This window comes from Chaetodon trifascialis, chromosome 14, assembly GCF_039877785.1.
Source record: "Chaetodon trifascialis isolate fChaTrf1 chromosome 14, fChaTrf1.hap1, whole genome shotgun sequence".
In the NCBI taxonomy this organism is placed as follows: Eukaryota; Metazoa; Chordata; class Actinopteri; order Chaetodontiformes; family Chaetodontidae; genus Chaetodon; species Chaetodon trifascialis.
Window position 1 is genome coordinate 20756092 of NC_092069.1, and position 16712 is coordinate 20772803.

The 16712-nt window shown below is 43.1% G+C and overlaps 1 protein-coding gene across 2 annotated transcripts in view; it reads right to left on the bottom strand.

The window, feature by feature from the left end:
- trim9 (tripartite motif containing 9) overlaps positions 1-16712 on the bottom strand; it is a 40201-nt gene that overhangs the window by 14638 nt on the left and 8851 nt on the right. For both annotated transcript variants that reach the window (XM_070979158.1, XM_070979159.1), the window contains exons 2-4: positions 12429-12524; positions 10821-10943; positions 1650-1760 (exon numbers count right to left, since the gene is read on the bottom strand). In XM_070979158.1, coding sequence (XP_070835259.1) covers positions 1650-1760; positions 10821-10943; positions 12429-12524 — 330 coding nt within the window. The remainder of the gene's footprint in view (positions 1-1649; positions 1761-10820; positions 10944-12428; positions 12525-16712) is intronic.

Sequence of the window (16712 nt, forward strand, 5' to 3'; positions counted from 1 at the left end):
TATATTCATATGCTGTGTTTACTCATCATCTCAGCTCTTCAGTGAGACTGACCGTCACAGAAACACAAGACTTAAGTCTTTCAGCTGTCAAACTGTTGAAGTTAAACAAAATGTGTCACATAAGTTTGATTTAATGAGGTGAAATTGCTCAGTGGAGGATATGAGAATCTCTCTTGGAAACAAGCAAACTGTGCTTTTACCATATGAATGTAAAATCAACTTTAAGTAAAATGTATTGGGTCTGAGTCCTATCTGCAGGTAGTAATTTACTGGTTTCGAGGAGGAACTTCTCTGTTTTTATAACTGACATTTTCTTCTCTTGAAAAGTCACTAAACTAAACCACCACAACCAGCATAATGTGTGAAAACTGCAGCTTTAAAAGTACAAACTTCAAAAGCAGACTGTTACCACTTCACATGTCCTCATACATAAATGTTACTGCTTAAATTTCTGGCCATTTTGATTCCCACCCTGGGGGCCAGGAGCCCCGCAATAAATCACAAGATGATTAACAGGAGGAGAAATCAAGAAAACCCTATTTCTGCTGTACATTTGTAAAACACCCTTCAAGAAAGCAATACATGTGCTTTACATAAGACATAAAGACATTAAGACAAGACAAAACAAACAGGAGGCAATTACAAAGGCAAGCTAAAAAGACACATAAATAGGATTTTAAAGGATTAAATTACAATAAGAGAGATTTTGCAGCACAGAATAAACACAGCGAAATGCAATATTTGAATAAATAGGCCAAAATTTATCTTAATGAAAGGCAGTGGCAAAGAAAAGTATTAAGCACTGATGTTTCAAAAGAAGTTTTCTGGGAGTTTGTTCCAGATATGTGATGCATTAAGACTGAAAGCAGCTTTTCCATGTTTAACTTTGACCCGAGGACAGTGAGCAGACCTGAACCCAGACGACTGGAGAGGTCTGGATGGAAGGTATTCTGGACCAAAATCATTCAGTGGATTATCATCCTGTATATATCAATGTCATATCAATGTGATTGTAGACTGGCTTTGGCTTTGTCTTAAGATCTGGGCAAGATTTCTTACCTGGTTTCTGTTTGTTAACATTAACGATCGTAGCTGAGCGCTGACTTTTAATTGTTTGACAATAATAATTACTGTTTTATCTTGTTAAACTGCTGATAATTTTGGCTCCAATCCCTGATTTGTTTAGTGCACAAACTCACTGCTTGCATGGGACCATCATCACCTGGATATATTGTTCTATATAAATCTGGGTGTCATCTGCAAAATGAAGATATTTTGTTGTTTTCTATAATCTGAACTGGTGTGACTGTGTAGATGCTGAACAGAGGAAGCCTGGTCATGGGGCCTTGGGCAACACGCTAAATCACATTCTGTTTGCTGACATTTCTCTAATCTTTCCTTGTGAATTCAAGGCTAATTTCACTTCAGAAAGTTACTCAAATACAGCCGTCAGAGGAAAAATCAGTCTTTGGTTGAACCGATTACAACTCATGATGGGTTGGAAATAAACATTCTTTTGTTTTAAGGGGTCACAAGACAAAAAGGTTGGGATCTGGTGCTCTGGGAAACATTTTGCATTCTGCTCCACTTTATTAACTGTAACTCAGGGCATGAAAAAGTGAGAGCTGTAGCTTCTAGTAGCATCGTACCTGCAGGAAACCACTGGGGTCATTCTCCTTGATGACCTCCAGACAGTACTCCATCAGCCCCGTGGTCTGACGCAGCTTCACAGTGCAGTGAGAGATCTGATCCCGAACCACCTGGATAAAGAGGGGCCAAGATAAAGAGAGAGGGGGAGAGGAAAGAAGAAACAACCATGAGTTTTTGCAAGTATAATACAGTTACACAACAACATCAAGCACACAGAAGATAATCATATGTTAATCATCACCCTTTTGCTGTAATTACTCTGGAGTGGAGCATGAATAAAATGCACAAAGAGGTTTAATAACGTATGCGAGCGGTGGAGAGTATAAACATGGCTGGAACAGAAGAGGAAGGGAAAGACTGGAGAGAAATTAAAGGGGAGTAAATAAGCAGAAGGCGGCAGAAATGTTGATAAATGAGAGGAGAAGCGAGACAGAGGCAAAGGGAGGAAAGATGGATGCAGGGGGAGCTTAAGACGACAAAAAATGGGTAACATTGAAATGTCAAAGGATAGAGAAACAAAAGCAGCAGGATGCAAGGAAGGAGAAGGCTGGAGAGTAAACTGTTAAAGCTGAATGAGACGACCTGGAGGAATGCCAACAGTGAGATTAGCGGCTGATCGAGTCATTTTTCTTCTTCTTGAGACTTGAACACAGATGGACGGAGGAAGAAGAGGCCGAAGGGATGTCACCAACTGATCCCGTTACTGACGTTAACAGAAGGAAAGTGACATTTTGTTTTCACGCGCCGGCCATCAGCATCACCGGTCACAGCTGAGATGAGTCTTCTGTCTTTCTGAGCAGCTACGTTTTACTCTAAAGCTGACACCAGAATCAAAACATACGCACGTTTTGTTATTTTTCTGTGCACAGTCTTTGTCTCAGAAAACACATTTGACACTAGAAAAATGCAAATGTGATTTTTTTCATTGCTGCTTCCTCATATTCATAATTTATCTTCCTACATCGTGATCTGAATAACAGCTTTAAATGGATAAAAGAAACCCTCCGCATCACACATAAAACAAGACAGTTGATTTGATCGGGTTTGATAAGTTGAGAGATTCCCTATCTGACACTACTGATGTCCACAGAGGCTCCTTGCAACAGTGTGAAATAAACGGAGGATGCTGGACCGGGGGTTGCTAGGTAACAGAAACTTCACTGCTGCTTTCTGAGGAGCTCCAAGGCTGAACGGAGAGGAAAATCCTTTCTGCAGCCGCTCAGACCGACAGAACACATGAAGATGATTTAGTGGTGACTGAGGCCACTGCACATCGTTATGCAAATATTGTACCACAGACACATAACAAACAGCAGACTCTCACACAACTAGAGATTATTCAGGATACAGTATGTAGCACAGAGGAAGCCTTAACGTAGCCTGTTTTCAAGGCTATAATCTGACCATGAGAAGATTTGTTCTCTGGAGCATCAAGTACAACCCCGATTCGAAATAAGCTGGGACTCTAAATCGTAAAAAGGGTCCCTGAGCTCATGTACTGATATCCTTCATCCAATCATGTGTTCACAAAGTGGTGAACCTCACTCCAACCTCGCTTGTGAGCGACTGAGCCTTTCCAGGATGCCCCTTTCATACCCAATCATGATACTATCACCTGGTACCAATGAACCTGTTTACCTATGGGATGTTCCAAACAGGTGTTTTTTGAGCATTAAAAAAACTTTCCTTACTGTCTTTTGTTGCTCCTGTCCCAACATGTTTGAAACTTGTTGCTGCATTAAATTCAGAATGAGCAAAATATTTACAAAAATCAATGAAGCTGATGAGGTGAAATATTAAGCATATTGTCTTTGTACTGTTTTCTGTTGAGTTTACGTCAAAAAGGATTAGCAAAGTATCACATTCGGTTTTATTTATGTTTTAAGCAGCGCTGTATGTGTGAGCAATATGGATAAAGTATTTTATCACAGTATAATTCAATTGGGGAATCGTTTATAGCTGGAATAATCAAATGTGCATGATTTTTTGCTGATACAGTGAAGAAAAATCTGAGAAATCAATTTTCTTTATTACATTTGACTCAAAAATCCCATCGATCTAATATTTCTAGGGATCAGTCCAGCACACTGGCCTAATCAGCCACACATATAAAGGTTTAGCTCTCTCAAGATGCAGAGGAATCTCTACGGTCTCATGCTCCCTTAAATCAGCTGTACAAATATTCCAGTGATCGTCAAAATGGCAGCATCATCTTCGGGCTGCCAGTGTCACTCACAGAGCACGATCAATATTTTAGCCACTTAAACATCCATTTTCCTGTCGTTGCAAATGATCCTGCTCGGCTGCCGGCACGAGTTTGAACTGACAGCGTGACAGTTTGAAGAGGATGATTGTGTTATAATCACATTGTTTTTTGCAGTGGATTCAGATCATCTACACGCTGAGGGCACCACACCCTGTTTGCCATCCTTCATTCAAACCTCAGGGAAGTAAAAACTTCTGTTCCCAGTTCAGTTGGTTTGGACAGCTCAAAACAATTTCACCTGACTTCGTGTGCCTGCAGGCAAACTGCACAGAGATACACTTGAACATGTGGATTTTATAGTCCTGAGCCACTAAAGACCCCTCGCCTCCTCTTCTTCAGCTGCTTCCTCGTGTGCTCTTATCTGCTGCAAACACCAGGGAGAGTAAATTCAAGTCTACAAATAAGCCAATCATGTTTAGTTACAGAGTCTGGAATCGCATTTGTTTTCACCTCCTTCATTCTGCCAGCATATCTGCGGTTTTGCATCCCTCCGGCTGCGAAAATGACTGAATACTTGCTCAGCTTTGGTGCATCCACGCTACGACAGACTGAACTTACATGAACCAAATATAAAACTGCAACTTCTCCTCCAAGGTTTACACTGAATGAAACAAAAAATTGGAGGTCTGACTGCACTGCAAAGGACTGAATATTAACTGCAAGCTGAATATTTTCAAGTAAATAAATATTCACCGAGATGAAGCTAATCATCTAATTATTCCCCTTTTAGTGCAGTAATCAATCAGCAAGAGGTGGACGTGTTTAACTTCCCTTGCCGTACAGTGAGAGGAGGTCTGATGATTTGGTCTATATTTCTCTGGCTCAGGGCCAAACCCTCCATGCTGTGTCAGGCCTGGAGCATCCACACGGCTGCAGTGGCCTGGCAGGACTCCAGCAAGAGTTTCTCACTGCTGTCGCTGCCTGTTTAACAATCAGACTGGCTGTCCCTCCTCAGTACGCAGCTGGAATCACAGCCTCTTAATTCACAGAGCACAGTACATATGGAGGGATTTCACCCAAGGGTGCAGAGATACGCCGTCAACTTTTATTGTGTCCTGTGCTCATCCCCGGTCCTTTCCTTTTTCTCTCACACTTGACACTCGCTGCTGCTTACGGAGCCGCTTCTCTCAGCATTCCCGTCACCTTCCCTGAAATCTGCTTCACATCAGCTTCGGAACAAGACACAATCAAAGCTGCCACGGGCAATACGGCTCTGCCAGCTGATCAGCAGATAATCAGCGGGGTGAGGATTCATTCGTCTGAGTTTAACACAGAAGGAAGCGACGGCTTGAGGTGGGACGGTGGCGGAGGAAATTTAGAATCATGAAAACAGAAAAGGATTAGAAGCACAGCGCAGGACAGTGGTAGAGGGCACAGCTGGCAGCGTAAGTGGGCCACAGTTTCTGCAGCAGCAGACATGTGCTGAGCTCACGGGGGGAGCAAACTCTGTCCTCTCAGACATATGTGGCCGTCATGGTGATTAAGCACATTGCCATGCAGAGTCACGGCAGTTCAACAGCGCTGCTAGAACAATCCCAAACAGCGAGAGGGCAAACATTAATAGAAACTGATGTGCAAGAGCTGAAACATACTGTAAAATACATCTTTACACTTCCTGTATCATTCATGTTTGTAGCACCGGCTTTTCATTACATTTCTTCATCCCAGGTGACAAACTTATTCTCTTGCTGTGAGACACTCATTACGACACGCTAACGCGCTAACATAACCTGACAACAGATGTTTAATAAGATTTCTCATATTGGATATTTTGCCCACTTGGGGGCAGCGGAAATAAGCTGTAAACACAACACTGACATATTATCAACAGTTTAGTTGACATGACACACTTGTTAATGAAACAGTGGTTTATTTAAGCATCCAGCAGGTACGGAGGAACATCAGCTTTCATACGGAGCCTGGGGAAGTCCAATATTCACTCTCCTTTAAGCTCTGTTTTCAGCCTCCTCCTCAGGTAAATATCTGGCTCTTCAGCAGTTAAATGCTCCACTACGGTCTGTGCTGCATTTGTTGCTGAGCACGTAGTGTACAGTGGGTTTTTAGAGCTGTTTTGCTGAAAACAGCTGCAGTGGAAAACAACACTGTGAGAGGAAGAAACTTGCTATAGAGCTCCACTGAGCTCATTCAGCTGATAATCCTCGGTGGGTTTGTCACCATGAGCACATTACACATTGTCATTTGATGCATTGTTATTATGAAAGTATGGATTGTAGCAACTTTAACGAGACTTACACAAACACAAAAATTAGAATAGGATATTGGAAAAGGGGCCAATATTCTATGTATCTCATCAGCTGCACATATTGTACAGTAGGTCTGCACACCTTCTTCTATCTGTTTCTGTTGTAATTATCAGGCCACTGCAGCACTTTTGGCCTTGTAGCATTACTGTGACTGCAGTCTCCTACGCTGTCCCTTTAAAGCAGCACAGGATGGTATACAGTCAGCCAGGACCCTGGTATAAAATCCATAACGGTCCGATGTTATGGAAGTACATGAAGATGATTTAAAGATACTGATATACTGCACAGTGCAGCAGAAACACAGAGGGAGGTGGAATATTAAGGGTAAGTAAGGAGAGAGAGCTGTGATGCAGAGAAAGGAAGGGTTAGCTGAGGTAAAAGAGGGAAAGCAAAGTGAAAGATGAGTGAAAGAGGAAGAGAGCGAAGCAGTTGGAGGCAGAAGAGGAGACAAAGAAAGGAGGTTGAGGAAAGAGGAACCAGCAAGAGATGAGAGAGGAAGACAGAGGAGGTACAAGAAGGGCTGTGATGGGAATCAAACTGTTAAAGGATGAAAGGAAGATGAACAAAGGGATTAGAATGACTTCCTGCATGTTCCACGCTGCACTGACGGTCAGAGGAAGTGACAACTGCCACTTCCACAGACACTCAGCTGTCAGTGAGGATCAAGGCGTTGCCGGGTCGACATTAATGTTCCTCCTGCTCAGAGGAACACAGAGGAAATGTAACAGGAAGATCAGCTTCACTTCCTTGATGCAAACTTCAACGGTGAACAAGAGCAGAGGTCAGAATGACAGACAGTGATATGGATGTATTTTCATTATTGACTGATGACTGAAGGGGAAAACTTCAGAATGGGTGTTTAGTCGGACCAAAAATCCCAACCCAACCAATATTCAATGACATAAGACACAAAAGGCATTTTAGAAGCTGGAACTGAGGACTATTTTTATTTTTTAGCTCTTTTAACTTCTCAACTGTGAATATTTTCTCCTTTTATAGCTGTAAATCCACTATTTTGAGGTTTTGGACTCTTGGCTGGACAAAACAAGACTATTAAAGATGTCACATTGAACCTTGTTTACTATTTTCTGACATTTTTTTGCCTAAATGATTAATCAAAACAGTAATTGGCAGATTAATCAATGATGAAAATATATTTAAAAAAATGTAAGAATTCTTCTTATGAATGAGTATTCAAAAAAAATTTAACAAAAAAGTACAAAAAAACTGATGAATAATGCCCTGATGGTGAATTCAGCAGCAGTCTTAATATTCTGTGTTCGTCCTCTCTGTTGCAGATCCCACTGCAGCAATAAAAACTGTCGCTCACACTGAGAGAATTAATCATTCGATATTCGCCTCTGGTGTTCTTTATATTTCCTGAGTTCATCTCTGAGCCACTGTGCAGTCCAAACTGTTCCCCGTGTTTGAGTGCTTGAAAGTGGGGGACCCTGGGGATCAGGGATCCCCCTGGAGCAACACATTTAGTCAGATGACAGGAGTCAACAAAGATGACAGTGGAAATAAAAATAGCCTCAGTACAGCTGTGCTCATTAAACGCACCATGGCTGAGTGTCCAGAGGATGAAGCATCCGGTGACAAACTTCAGAGGGAAGATGTGGACCGACTTAGTTTCTGATTCACTTTGTGTTTCTCTAATCAGAAGAATCCCTCATCAGCTCCCTGCAGACTCTGAGCTTGAATCTCCCAGATGAGACACAGTGAAGGGGACTGACAGCGGAGGCAGAGCGTCTCTCCACATCACATTAAAAACTAAAGTCTCCACTCTGAATATAAGCATTATACTGGTGCTTAGCTTAGCGTAAAGACTGGAAAGAGGGGGAAACAGCTAGCCTGTCTCTCCCCAAAAATAGGCCAAATAGTCAAAAGTTAAGCTGAAGGAGCTTTTATGAGAGTGACAATCCGCCACAAAACCACCTCCCGCCTCTGCCGTCTCTCTAAACAAACACGTGGATGCGCCCTCTTGATGTGCAGAAAAACCATGAACCTGACTCATGTTGTATAGGACTACTTCTCGCCTCCGCAGCTTCAAACAACAAGCTCAATGCATCTCAGTCACCATGGCGACCGGGCTTTGGCGTCAGCGGGCAGGTCCAGAGGAGAGCAGCAGGTGAGTCTGTGGGAGACGCCGAAGTCAGCCGCAGCAGCTTCTGTTTAAAGTGTTTTTAATTGACTTTATGTTCTCACTGAAGAGCTTCTTGTGACTGAATCAGCAGGATTAATCAGGGCACTTCATTAGCGCCTTAATTGGACACGTATAAAACGCATAGCTGGTGTTCTGTTTTATGCAACAATCTGCTTTTCATATGGAAATAAATCCTATCTGGGATGCTACATCTGGGATATACACAAAGGACTACACGATCATCAGGAGTGTATCAGGAAAGAAACGTGTCTCATTCAATTACAGCAGCGGGATGACCTCCGCCGCTGAGCCACATGCTAATGAAGCAGAAAGCATCCCATCGACTGCTCGTGTCAGAGGGGCTCCAATTACTGGAGGTGCACTCCAGAAAACAAGCCTCCAGTGGTCCCTCCCCCCTTTACTCTGACTGAAATCAACCTAACGTGAGCTGCGCTGCCCTCCAGGAGCAAATGAGAAACACAGGACAGTTTCCTGCATCATCGTCTCTGTGGGAAACTCCTGTGATGGAGGCAGCGTCCCCGAGTACGTGAGCAGCACAGATTTGCACGAGCGATCGACACGTGAAAAGAATATCAGACGTGTCGTGGAGAAGTGTGTCTTTCTGGCATTAAGATTCAGTGAAGAACACATGGAGGCACTGATCTGCAGGCTGACAGGAGGGATCAGATCTGCACTGAGGCGCATTAAAATTCCTCCAGCTTGGAGGTGTGAATGTGTCTGATGCTTCTCTGCTCCTCAATAAACATCCATCCATCACTTAATAGCCATCAATCATCATCGGAAGACATTTTGCATTGTAAGCGTGCACTAAGCACCTGAAACCAGGTCCTGCAGCTCTGCAGTGCTGCACTTCCAGTTCAGAGCTGCAGCCGTAAACACGTCGCAGTGTGCTCCGTCTACAGCCAAAAACAAGTAATGGCTGCTATAATTTTGACATCGGCGACGCGATAAGAAATGAGTTGTCGATGCTGTGAGAGCGAGAGGTTTTATGTTTTAACCTGACCTGCAGTGTCATTGTGTGTCCTCTGTCCTCGAGGACTGTCCCGGTTACTGAATGTTTAATGTTTGAAGTTATGTAGAATTATGGGAACGGTTGCTTTGAGTGACAGCTAGCTGCTTGGTTTCAGCATCCAGGCTCGCCTCAGCTCCACCCACGCACCAACTCTTTGCCAATTTTTGGATTAGCCGGTAGTTTGGTGGAGTCCGGCGCTGCCAAGATGGCCACAGCCGGAGCCGCCGTCACTGAGCTTCATAACGGCTCTTCAGAAACCTACTGAGACTACGTCCATGTTTTATACAGTCTATGTATTTCACCAAATAAGTGTTCAGAAACCCAAATTTATCTATTAAAAACTTCAGTTGTAACACTATGTGCCTGCAATATTACATCAGCTGTCTCCTACAGGTGGACAGGTTCACAGGTTTGCTGTTCACCTGCTGATGGCCGAGCAGCCCCTCCTATAGAAAACAACACATGAATGAAATGAAAATGACTTTTTCAATTTGTGCCCGGTTTATGAGGCACATCCATGAAATGCTTCACATCTAAGTATCTCATATATAGAGAAAGGAAAGGAACAGTGTATATATGTATGTAAGTGAGCATGTGAGTGTGTGAGCATGTTGCCATGCACAGGCTGTGATTCTTAAACCACCTACAAGTGTGAAACCTTGATTCTACAGAGCGTCCAAGCGTGAAATTGGATGCTGTACAGCACAAATGTATCCCTCCCTCCCTCCCTCCTCCTCCTCTCCTGTTGACTCCATCTCTCTGTTATGTCCCCCCGTTCAATGTGCTGCAGACGGTTGTGAGACAAATGTGCCACTTACGAGTTTCATCTCAGCACACGTGACAACACATGTGCATCTTTTCAGGTTGTTTCACGCTGTACTGAATGTTAAACCTGCCATGAGAAAATCTTCCAAATGGGAGAGCTGCAGAAATTAGCTTAAATAAATAATTTAACGTCATTTGAGACAAATGGGTTCATATCAGGGGTGCATTTTTAGCCAATTTAACTACAAATAACATACATTTGACATTCTAATCATCCATTTTTAAAGCATGCTATAAATATTTAGATAAATTTCCGTCCTGCTAGGCGGTAATTGCTCTCAGTTTGTGTGAGTTGAGTCAGTTTGAAAGTGATTTTCTTTCTTTTCTCTTTCTTTTCTAAAATCTCACTTGAAACAATGAATTCAACACAAATACTGTTCCATTTATTTCCTGTTGCTGTTGAAGGCATTGAAGCTACAAGAAGGGCTTTGAGGAATTTCATGCAAAAACAGCCATATTCACATGACCCTCCTGCTTCTTCTTCTTCAATTTCTTGGTTGGATTTCCCAACAAAATGCTCTTTCTTGTGAATGAACCCACCACACCAAAGCTTGATATGCACCTGACATGTTGAGGTGTATGTTTTTTGGGGAGTGTGTAAGTGGTCCAAAGGTGCGTCTGGCCACGCTCACTCACCTTCAGTTTGTGCTCGTGCTCTTTGTTCACTCGGGCCAGCAGCTGGGCTTTGCGTCGGTTCAAGGCGTCGATGAGGGCATCGCACTGCGCCACCAAACAGGCCTCGAACTCGACTCCGTTCTCCTGCGAGACGACAGACACAGGCTGACAGGGTGATGCATTTTAAAGACTGAAAACATAAACAGTAGGAACATTCAGATGATGTCCACCAACGAAATACCAAAGGTAGAAGCTTAACACTGAAATGCATCCTCAAATAAAATTAGAGGAGTTCTTTTAAGACCCCATCTGATGAAAATCAAGTCTTAACCTTGTCATGGTGGTTTAGCAGTCAACATCATGACTGAGCATTTCCACCTTGCAACTGCAGGGAACCAATGACAGTCTCCCAAACACAGATTCAGACAGCCAGAGTTTCATACGTCAAGACAGCATGTTTCTAAGTTTATTTTTCTTGTTTTTTATCCATTGACTGTGTCCAAGTAAATCTGCAGCGTGCTAGATAATGTCAGCCAACGGTAGCCTGCCAAGTTACATGATGATCAAAGTCAAATGATGACAGGACATGTTATATGGCTCGGGGGTGTTGATGGAGAGAGCTAAGCTGCTGATGAGGTGTGTGTGTGTGTGTGTGTGTGTGTGTGTGTGTGTGTGTGTGTGTGTGTGTGTGTGTGTGTGTGTGTGTGTGTTTGAGGTGTAGAGCTACATCTAAGCCAGTGTAAGGCATGATGGGATTTTTTTCCCATGGAAGAAACTTGTATTTGATGAACACAAATGAGTTTTTAGTGGTTTAATCAATGCCAGGAGAAGAAGTTTAAAATGCATCTTCATCTCCTGCAGTATCTCGCCATCATACAAGGTGGGTGGATAAAGTCATCATGCAGCATCAGCCACTCAGTTGTGGCTGAGTAACGTACGTACAGTTATGCCCTGTAGTGTTCATTTTCACACATCCCAAATTCCCACTCTGATAGGTGTCCCAGGAGCGCCATCTCGCTGTGTGATAATGATAATCAACGAGGGCATTTCATCTGCACCAATCAGCCTCTTAAGATGATCACAGCTTTGTCTCCACACGCAGGTTACAAGCATCTGAATCTATTCCTGGTCAGTATATTGTACTGTGGTTACACTAAGTATGTGTGATAGCACAGAAAGTAAACTGATGGACATTTCCTCTCAAATCAATATTCCCGCTCACACATTTAAAGGAACTTTGCTCAGACTGAAACCATCTGCTGTTACTATGGAAATTTACATCCTGACAGTCTGTTTCTGATGCACTGTCCACATATGAGTTTATCCACAAGCTAAAACAGCCATGATCCGCGTTTGATGCACACAGAAGCGAGGACTATGATCCAAAGCTGAAGGTAAAGTCAGATAAGAACTGTCCACTACTGCTGGACAATGAACACACTCCAGACTGGGCTTTACAAAATGTTAACACATGAAATAATGCGATAAGCCTCTTTGTTTCTGTCGATCACTGCAGCGACGTGCTGTGGGGGACAGTTGGGATCACAGAGGGGGACGAGAGATTATTCCTGGGATCGAGGCATTTTATGGCTGGAGGCAGGTTGAGCCTGTGTTTGTGTGTTAAAGTACCTGGATGTGCTGCACCATGTTCCTCAGCTGAACCAGGAACTCCTTGGCCTCGGTGGCTCGGTCTGACAGGCCATTGAGAGCCTGAGACAGCTGACCCTGTGGAGGGCACAGAGAGAGGACATTTAGAGCAGCAGCATTGCAGTTATATGGGTCTGTATGCACTGCAAAATGGCAGAGGGTAGGATAAAGAAGGTGTTTATGTGGCGTCAGTCACACAGTTCTCCATGGGCGGAAGAGCTTTACTCAGTGCTGTAAACCTACAGGAATGTCTTGTAGGCCCATATAGGCAATATAAAAACAAAAACCAACATGCTTAACATCATATATATAGATTGGTGCTGAATTCTCACAACTTAAAATATAACCAACCCTCAGCAGGACAAACTGCCAATACAAGGACTCACTCATGCACAGATTTTGTGCAGAAGCCTGACAATGCAACAGTATAGCCAACAGAACAACAGGGAGGATCGGACCAGTTTCATCCTCTTTGCAGCCGTCCACATCCTTTGCAAGTTGGGGTGATGGAGACTCTATGCAGCTAAATCTCCTGACTCCGAAGTTTGGCAGTTTTTAAGTTTCGGATGAAGTCAATGTGGTCAATTTAGAAACAAAGCCGCTTTTCATCGCTGCTGAGAGACTGACATTTTGAAGTGTCGAAGTCTTCACCCCTGAGAAAAAATGCACTGGGAGCCTTATTGTCACAAAATGACATTTGCAATGAAAACTAAGATGATTTATGTACGAAAAAAGCACTTGACTGTTCCATGGTTTTATTATTGGATTACAGGCCATGGCCATGCAGAGGACAGCGCACGTGACGGGAAATACCATTGCTTTGGATGTGTGCAATGACACACAAATGCCCCTGTTTGGATAGTGGGGGAAAAAAGAGGGGTTCATGTATGTGAAGCGAGGTTGTGTGAACAGGGAGGTGACGGAGCGAGGGGACGCGGCCTGACCCTGTGGGAACCTCGTTTGGTTGAGTGAACAACCGTCAACTTGGGGAGCGTATTGTCTTCTGGGAGGAAAAGAGGGCATTGGGCATTATCTGGCAAGAAGAAAAAAAAAATCACTTGAACTCCGGAAGAGAGCAATAAAACCTGGAACTAGCTGATACAGTGAAAAATTGTGAAAACAACACTGTGTCAACCCAGCTCCTGGCATCTGACGTTAGCCGGTCAAATGGGAATCTGTCTGCGGGGGCCAAAAGCTAACCTTTGACCTCAGCGTTTGGGAAACCATGACAGCTGCCGTTAACATGAGACTAGTGCACCAAGGGACAGTCTGAGCCGGTAACAGCTGAGCAAAGACTGAATGTAAACTTTCCCGGATTGTGTAGGACTTCAAAAAACTTCCTCCTTGTTAACTTGGGACTCATATTTCAGCATCACAAGAGAATGAGAGGATACAGTCTGAAATCCCTGTTTGCTCCCATGTTAGTTTGTCTGTTTGTCACAGTTTTTGCAGACACTGTAGGTTCTCCTACATGCTTAGAGAGGGAGGGGTGAGGTGAGGTGTATTCAGCTGGTTTAATCCACAAGCTCACTGCCAGATGCCTCTAAATCCTTCAAACTGGTCCTTTAAATACGAAACTGGAGCCAAAAACCAGTTAGCTTAGCTTAGCATAAATACTGGAAACAAGGGGAAACAACTAGCCAGCCTCTGTCCTACTGGCATCACTAAAGTTGAGATTAAAAATCAGTGAAGGACATTTCTTGGATTGGATCTGAGTTGAATTCCAATCCATAAAAGCACACAGTTCGCATCCTGGCCTCCTGATGTGTTAGGACACTCCAGCTCAGCCTCCTTTTCTGAGATGAGACTACCTCTAACATCAAGCTCCATCTCAGCGGTATCGCTAAGTCACCACAGACATTTTAAGACGCTGCCAATCACGCTCAAGTCATCCAAAATGTTCAGTCGCACTGGCGGTTTCATTACAGATCTGCCAGGTCACTCACACCTGCCCTTTCAGCTGTCCTAGATTGGACTTCATTTTCTCTTTCAGTTTTCTCATTTTCCTCTCTGTGATACAGTGACAGACGTTGAGGGAGCTACTGCCTCGCCCAGTTAACAGTCAGCATGTGCTCAGTGACAGAGCAGATGAAATGAAAAGCACTTGATTGTCTGGAGGCGTTTTTCCGCAATGTCTGTTCGAGAGCCTGCACAGTGCAGTCTTCAAAACCAGGTCAAAACGTGCCGTGAAAGTTGAGGTGGTTTTATTTCTACACAGCTTTTGGCTACTTCCTGCTTGGTAAAGACAACAGTATGGCCGGAAGGTCGGCAGATGGAAAGACAGATTTCGGTGAGGGGTTGAAGAGCACTGTGAGCCTGAAACCAAAGCTTAACAGTTTGAGATTTGGAAATTTAGGCACTACAATAGACTGTTTGCCCCTTTGTTTCTGTTTCTATGCCCTTCAAGATTTCTTTTTATATGCAGTTTACAGTGAAAATGATGGCATTTACCACTTAAAAATCTTTTTAAAACAATGAGTCCTAAATTTCAGGCCAAAGTTAGCTTCTAGTTTCCAGCCAATGACTGATGACTGTGGACTAGAAATAACAATATAGCACTAAACTAGCAACTTTTGTCAGCATTATCTGACAGTTCAGTTGACTAATAACTACATTTTTATAATTTTTCATTTTATTTCTGCTTATTCACTTGAGAACCACATAAAGCATAATGCAAATGATAGCTGGGCTACATGCACATTTCCAAGGCAAGAGTTAGCATCCTCACCTGATGATTCATATTGATGACACCGAAATAAGGATTAGCATTGTTCTTGCAGAGCAGATCTAGTCAGCTGGTGTGTTAAAGTGTATTTTTACAAATAAAAATGTTAAAAACCTTGTTTCGACAAATTTGACAAGCCACAACTTGGGGACTGCTGTGAGTATCAAGCTAGTTAGCTGGGCATGCTAACTCTTACTTTAGCGAGCAGCTAAACCCATCTAATGTATTCCTTATGCTTTTGCTCTTTTGTTTTATGTATTGGAAACACCACCCCCACACTTGGCAAATGGTCACATTACCTCTAGAATAATTGATGACAACTATTCTTGATTTGAGAGGCTTTTTTGAGTTTTGACTCTGTGACTGTAAGCTTGTTCAGGGACAATCGAAATACAAGCATGCAACATTATTGTAGGAAAGAGTTTGCTGGAATGTCAGGAATTCAGATTGGAGGATTTGTTGAGGTGGTGGGGGGTTTAGGATGCCCCTGCTATTTGGGAGCACTAATCATCTCAGTAATTAAGCCGTGTGGGAACACGTGCATGGCATGAATAATTCACCAGCAGCTCCAGGGCCATTCTGCATGTTTCATTTTCTCTCTGTGGCCGAGTGAACTAGCCAATCTGTCACAGGAAAGCGAGGATGTCAGAGAGGCGTCAGAGCCAATTTGGATTAAAGTCCCTACTAGGAAGTGGGAAGTGTAAGAAAAGGAGGAGGTAGGTGTAATGTCACTAGCAAAGATAGATTCTGAGTCCCATAACCTACTTTCAAAAAGCTGCGTTACCTCACAGAGAAATTTTTAAGTGCCCCGTTCTTCCTCAGAGCTTCACGGTTAAGCACTTTCTCCTCAGTTCTTTAAACAGTCTCTTTAGCCTAATCCTGTGTGTAATACACAGTCATTTGGTTACACGGTGTAAATAGATGTAAATTGAGGGTGAGGTCAACTTCTGGTGACAGAAAACACCAAACACACAAAAAAACACACTTCCACTGAAGCCTGATGATGAAAGAAAGTGGAAATTAATCTAATTTTGCACAGCTTGATTACTGATTGTGTTTCGCCCCACAGTATCATTAACCAGAGACTCTAACATGAAAGGTTGTGGTTGTTTACACGCATCGCCGCAGCCCTCAGAGAATACAGTTTGAAATATTAAGCAGGCGACTTGATGATATTTGCCATCTTGGGAGACGTTCTGTTGTTAAAAATTAAGCTCTTACATCTTCCAACATGGTGGAAGAGTTAAGATTTGGCCAGATTGTGATACTCCTCTGTGTTTAACAAGATCCCACATGAAACCATCTTCCACGCGCAGAAGCTAAGTGGCTGGTGCATTATTCATCGCTTATATCTGCCGTCATCAATAATGCAGAACAAGTCGTTAACTATCCACACAAAAAAAGCAATGAAACTCAGATACTAATAATGAGGGCTTTTTGAAAGTTGCCACAGTTTCTTCATGAGAGAAACAGAGTCCTTATTTGACGGACACATGGGACAGCACAACAGGAAATGGGGCAGAAGTGATCTATTCTAGTCA